Raw genomic sequence first — 6785 nt, 5'->3', positions numbered from 1 at the left:
ATATATATATGATTTTATAAAAAAAAATTGTGTAAGTTCGAAATGCACATTGTTGATAAGAATAAAATAAAATTATCCTCACCTACATTTTTATAATTCAGTAATTTTAATATTGTAGATTAATGGTTTCATAAATAAAAGTTATACATAACTAAAATTTATTATTATTATGATGATAGCTTTCATGAGAGATGATACGATAATTAAGTAATTTTAAAATGTAAATTTAGATATGTGTAAAATAAGGCAAGAAAATCACAATGTCTAAGTAAGTAATAATATACAAATTAACCCGTCTTGTTCAAATAGTACATGTTTGATTCCCTTTAAGTAATGTTTCAGATTCGAGTCTTATGAATACAAAAAATATTTACTAAGAGAATTAGCCTCATATACTTGTGGATGTTCCTGATTCGGACAAGATGTCTATGGTGTCAGAATAGCTATGTGAAACAAAAAAAGTAACAATATAAGATAAAAAGTTTTTTAAAGGTGAATATTTCTTATGAGAGTCTAGGAAAAACTTAATTTATTCGAATGGATACTTACATACATGTCACTTTATCAAGTAGGGATGAGCAGAATCTGACCCTACTAGCTTACTAGTACGTTCCATTTTTGATCAGTTTGTTCATGATTGGTCCATTCATAATCACTTACTCATCAAATTCGTATATGTTATTGTTCAAAATGTACAAATTTATAATATTTTTTGGTCGAAAATATTATTCATTCTCTAAACTTTTCAATCATATATACATATATCATTTATATATATCAAATTACATATTCATAATAATAATTAATGAGAGAAGATCCACTTACTCTCAATCATAACCATCAATATTAGGAAAATCTAATGATTTGAATTAGTGAGTAGATCTAAATCATTAGATGTCTCTAGAATTGATGGCTACGATGATGAATAAGTTTAAAAAGCTTACTCTTGAAGTAAATGAATCTTCACTCATAAATAATATTGAGAAAATTTTATCTAAAATGAGTAGGTATGGTACTTAGTCGGGTCTAGGTGAAATTGAGTTTAAAGACTGACTTGATCGATATTTGAGGATCAGGTTAACTTTGAGTATAAAGTCGAGTCCGAATTCAAAAATAATCCAACCAACATTTATGACTGATTAAAGAAAAACTTTAACCGGTGGCAACTCGGCTCATGCTTACCCCTTCTATAAAGAGATTGCATCCTAGTGTGCAAAAAAAAATGACATAAATTTCGAGTCTTAACTTGAAAACATTCCATTTAAAATAAAGATCGAAGATCTTATAAATTCCATAGATAATTACTAGAAATAACAATCAGTAGAAAAAAATTCACATTACTTTTACTAGCGTAATCGTGCCATTCTTATATTGAGTACAATATTATATTATAAACATTTATCATGATATTTCATTGGTTGAAATCATATCCATACATGTTACTATTTTACAAGATAATAACAATATGCCACTTAGGTCAGATATAACATCCAATACCACCGTATCATATCCACAAAATTGGAGCTTGTACAGATTCCACCGTCCTCATCTATTACCACCGATCCAGATATAACATAAGGAAGACCAAGATTTCTCTTTCCTGATTTTCGGAAAGAGGAGTTATTGTCCTTTCTTTGATATATTTTTTTTTGTGGGAAGCGAACAATCAAATAGTAAAATAAAATAATACAAAAAATTTAATAACGAAATCGATAAATTGTTTTCTGATAGCATTTGCTTGTGTAAATTCTTTACCCCAGGAGGGAAGGGGACCAACCTTGCATTTGAATAACGATTCAAGTGAACAATTTGTAGACTTAGACATCACTACCAGCATTGGTGCATAAGATATATATAGCTACTAGAGAGATAAAAAAATCACTTGATGGCTGAGCTTTTGTAAAACCACCAAGTCTAGAAATTTAGCTAGCTTGACAATAAGCTTGAAATTAGTTGGCAATATATATAATCTACATGTTGAGGTTTTGAAATGTTTTCAAAAGTCCAGATTGATTTCAACCTAAGTATATTATTATGATATATGAGTAAGGGCAAACACGTTAGAATGCATTTATATTATTTTAGTTTTTTTGTTTTTGGAATTTAGTTTGGTAGGTTGATAAGTTCAAGTCATTCTAAGTCAGCTTCTCTATTTTTCTTTAATTGAAAACAACCATTACATCTCTTTCACAAAATTGTCCCATTCATTTTCTATTTTAATGCACTAAAATATAGACAAGGTCAAGCACCACGTAGAACATCTCATGTGGCCATAATTAGGGAGCACTCCCATAATGAGTATAATAAGTGTCACTCTATCTGCCATAAGCTATGAATGTTGAGAAAATTACTTAAAAATTAAATTTTAATTCAAATATATTTTTTCAATTAATTATAAGATTGTGACATAAAGAATAATAGTCATTATAGGATAGTATATGTGCACCCATAATTATGAGATGAATGAGTGATCAACATATATATTAGTTTTTCTATGAAAATGACTACATAAAAAACAGGTCAATTAATCTGAATGAATGACTCCTCTAATATTATTATTTATTAGCCAAACCAAAATAATGGTGACATGAATGAATAGCAGTGGCCCTTAATTAATCAAGTCAAGAGCAAGTTTGGAGTCCATCTTACCATCAACATGAATATCTTAATTGTAGACAAAAGAAAGCACCAGCTTCCAGTGAAATAATTTTAGTACAAAATATTTCCATAAAGAATAATGTATAATATTTATATTTTAGTATAAGGTACCATTTTATGATCAGATAATTTTCATAAAAATCCTAGATTATAAAATTTAATTTTTTTATCTTTCATTTATATTTGATAAGTGTGATCGACATATATTATCCAAACGAATTCATTTATATGTGTACCCAATACTCATATGTCACAACAATATTCAGTTAAGCCAAATATTTTATGACCAGTACTTAAGCACTTATAAACATAACTCAATCTATTTCTTCGTTTTATTTATCTCAACGTTGAGATAAATTTAAACGTCTTATATAGAGTTGGATGACTCTTGTTCTCATATTACGCCCAAAATGACCTAGGATGATTCTAGATAAATGATAACTTAGAGGTATGGATGACAATGATTTGAAACAACTCTAACATTCATTCAAAATTTCACTCGTTATTTAGCTTGATAAATTTGATTTATAAATTAAACGAATTGAACTTGAACTAAAAATTAAGTTCATTAATAAACAAACCGAATTTGAGCAAAATATATTTCGGCCCGTTAGATTCGGAAGTCGACTCAATTATATTTATGTATACAAGTGAGTATAAATATGTATATTATATATATATATATATATATATTTGTATGTATGTATATATGTATACATATAAAATATTTTTAATTTTATATACATTATTACATAAATAATCATCATTTGAACTAACAAAATAAACTAATCAAGTTAATGAATTTAACTAAATAGTTTAAGAAATCTTGATAATAGAACAGTTCGCAATCTTCTATTAGATTGTTTGAGTTGATGATATAACTCATTTCAAATTGAACAAATTCTTATGAAAGTTAAACCCTAATTTAATTGATTTATGGCCTCATTTAAAAGGACTACACTCGATGAAACTCAATATTGAATGGACACATTTGATTTGCATAAACCACAAGGTCCAAATATATGAGTTGTCATTCAAGAAAAACACTAACATATTTCAGAAGTTTTTAGAAATACACCGGAATAAGATAAATGTGAGATAGCATATTTGATAACATAAAATCAAAATAAATTTGGTGACATATAAAGTAAGATTACATATTGGATATCATAAAGAGGTGCAAGCCTCATTTTCACAACTTTATTTATGTTTTTAAATTTTTAGAACCACTTTATGCAAGTTTTTAGTGATGTTGCACTGTTATATATTTGTTGCAGATAAAAATTACGGTAGTTCATACTTTATGCTTTTTAACACTGAAGATCACCTCAAAACGTGTGCAATGATTCGATTTCGATGAGTGAGTTGAGAGACTTCTATAAATCTTGAATAAATTAATTCCCTACACAAAAAAGTGATGAGATACACTTGGTAGTACCAAAAGAAAAGAAAGTTCAATCATCTTACAAATTTATCACCAAACATAAAATAGTTTCCAATTTTACATAAATTATTGTTTTTTACAAAAAATAAGAAAGCCTAAACAAAATGGCCTTCATTCTATTCCTAGATTAGGTTTAAGTTAAGCTTCCACCCCAAACACCCCCTTCCATAGTGAACTCTAAACCCTAACTGAACCCTATCTTTCTTTCTTTCCGCACCGCACCAATGGCTCTCTCCAAAGCCACCTTCCTCCTCCACCTCCGAACCGCCACCAACCCCCGCCGCCAACAACCCTCCACCATCTCCCTCCGCTTCCTCTCCTTCTCCTCCCCAGAAGAAGCCGCCGCTGAACGCCGCCGCCGCAAGCGCCAGCTCCGCATCGAACCACCACTCTCCGCCCTGAACCGCACCCAAACCCAAAACCAACCCAACCCCAACAACAAATCCCAAACTCCATACTACCTTAACCCCAACAACCCTAAACTCCCCGAACACGTTACCGCCCTGACCGGTAACCGTCTCAACCTCCATAACCGAATCTTAACCCTAATTCGCGAAAACGACCTCGATGAAGCTGCGCTGTACACGCGCCATTCCATTTACTCAAATTGTCGTCCCACTATATTTACCATCAATGCTGTTTTATATGCCCTGCTTCGTCAATCGAAGTACTCTGATTTGTTATCGCTGCATCGATTTATAACGCAGGCCGGGGTAGTGCCGAATATCGTCACTCATAATTTGATTTTCCAGACTTATCTTGATTGCCGCAAGCCGGATACGGCTTTGGAGCATTACAAGCAGTTTGTAAATGATGCCCCCATGAACCCTAACCCCACAACTTATCGAATTTTGATCAAGGGTTTGGTTGATAATGGTAAATTGGAACGTGCCTTGGAGATCAAGGAAGAGATGGATTCTAGAGGTTTTGCTCCTGATCCTCTTGTTTATCATTATTTGATGCTTGGTAGTGCTAGGGGTTCGGATTCGGATCGTGTTTTTGAGCTTTATGAGGATTTGAAGGGGAAATTGGGTGATGATTTGGAAGATGGGGTTGTGTATGGGAGCTTGATGAAAGGGTATTTTCTGAGGGGGATGGAGAAGGAGGCTATGGAGTGTTATGAAGAAGCTCTTGGGGTGGATTCGAAAGTGAAGATGAGCGCTGTGGGTTTTAATTCAGTGCTTGATGCATTGAGCAAGAATGGGAAGTTTGATGAGGCTTTGGCGTTGTTTGATAGGATGACGAGGGAGCATGCGCCGCCAAGAAGGTTGGCGTTGAATTTGGGGAGTTTTAACGTGATGGCGGATGGATATTGTGCTCAAGGGAGGTTTAAGGAGGCAATTGAAGTGTTCAGGAAGATGTGGGAGTTTAGGCGTAGGCCAGATACATTGTCGTTTAATAACTTGATTGAGCAGTTGTGTAACAATGGGATGATTGTGGAAGCTGAAGAGGTTTACGGGGAAATGGAGGGCAAGGGAGTGAACCCAGATGAGGTTACTTATGGATTATTGATGGATACTTGCTTTAAGGAGGATAGGCCTGATGATGCAGCTGGATATTTTAGGAAGATGGTTGATTCGGGGCTGAGGCCGAACTTGGCTGTTTACAATAGGTTGGTTGATGGCTTGGTTAAGGTTGGGAAGATCGATGAGGCAAAGTCGTTCTTTGAGCTAATGGTGAAGAAGCTGAAGCTGGATGTTGCTAGCTATCAGTTCATGATGAAGGTGCTGAGTGAGTCAGGAAGGTTGGATGAGGTGCTTCAGATCGTTGATACATTGTTGGATGACAATGGCGTTGATTTTGACGAGGAGTTCCAAGAGTTTGTTAAGGTTGAGTTGAGGAAAGAAGGGAGAGAGGATGAGTTGGCCAAATTGATGGAGGAGAAGGAAAGGCTGAAAGCTGAAGCAAAGGCTAAAGAGGCTGAGGCAGCTGAAGCTGCTAAAAGAAGTGCAAGAGCTGCAGTAGCTTCTTTGCTTCCATCCAAGTTGTTTGGGAATAAGGAAACGGATGCAGAGTCTAAACCGGAGGATGAACTTGGTGCCGAGTCAGAGTCCACAGAGAAAATATCTGAAGCTGAGGGTTCAGGTGATGGTGAGGCTAAAAGTGATAGTGCAAGTGAACAGGTAACAACAGCTTGAAGTAGCAACTTCATGATGCCTGGATGAGGAAGTGTAGTGTTTCAGTTTCTTTCTCAAAGTAGTTTGGATCATTAACTTATTTACCACCTTTTCAAATATTCTACATGTAATTAAATTGCTGGAAATTATTATGCAATTTACAACCTATTATTTGGGTATAGGTCTAAAACTTATTGAAGCTTCATTTCCTCTTCCCCTAAATTGGTCCTACAAAGTTAGCCATTGGTGTTGTACATGTTTTATGTCTAAAATGGAATAACGTTTATCTAGAAATTGTGATGGATTTTCTTAAACTGCAAGTGAAGCAACATTGACATTGTCACATTGGTGTAAACAAGTAAAGGCAAGTTGGAAGAAAGATGAAGCAACTTAAGTAAGTTATGTACCACTTTCGGCTGTGAACATTATATTGCTTCAGAATAATGCGTTGAATATATTTTAGATTGTAAGTTTTAGTTTACATAAAGTTCACGATTTAGAATGCTACTATATAATTTTAAAGGATCATCCATGTTTGCTTTCGATAGTTTATTGAGGGATTGATT

General features: G+C 33.7%; 1 protein-coding gene across 1 annotated transcript; it reads left to right on the top strand.

Annotated features, from left to right (window-relative positions):
- LOC109328366 (pentatricopeptide repeat-containing protein At3g49240-like) lies at positions 4232-6418 on the top strand. Its single transcript, XM_019561800.1, has one exon. The coding sequence runs from the start codon at positions 4327-4329 to the stop codon at positions 6238-6240; it is 1914 nt and encodes a 637-aa protein (XP_019417345.1). The 5' UTR covers positions 4232-4326; the 3' UTR covers positions 6241-6418.

This window comes from Lupinus angustifolius, chromosome LG15 (assembly GCF_001865875.1).
Source record: "Lupinus angustifolius cultivar Tanjil chromosome LG15, LupAngTanjil_v1.0, whole genome shotgun sequence".
Lineage (NCBI taxonomy): Eukaryota > Viridiplantae > Streptophyta > Magnoliopsida > Fabales > Fabaceae > Lupinus > Lupinus angustifolius.
This window is presented reverse-complemented; position numbering and strand designations above follow the sequence as displayed.

Coding starts and splice junctions, on each gene's coding strand:
- LOC109328366 (XM_019561800.1), top strand. CDS start 4,327: ATGGCTCTCTCCAAAGCCACCTTCCTCCTCCACCTCCGAACCGCCACC.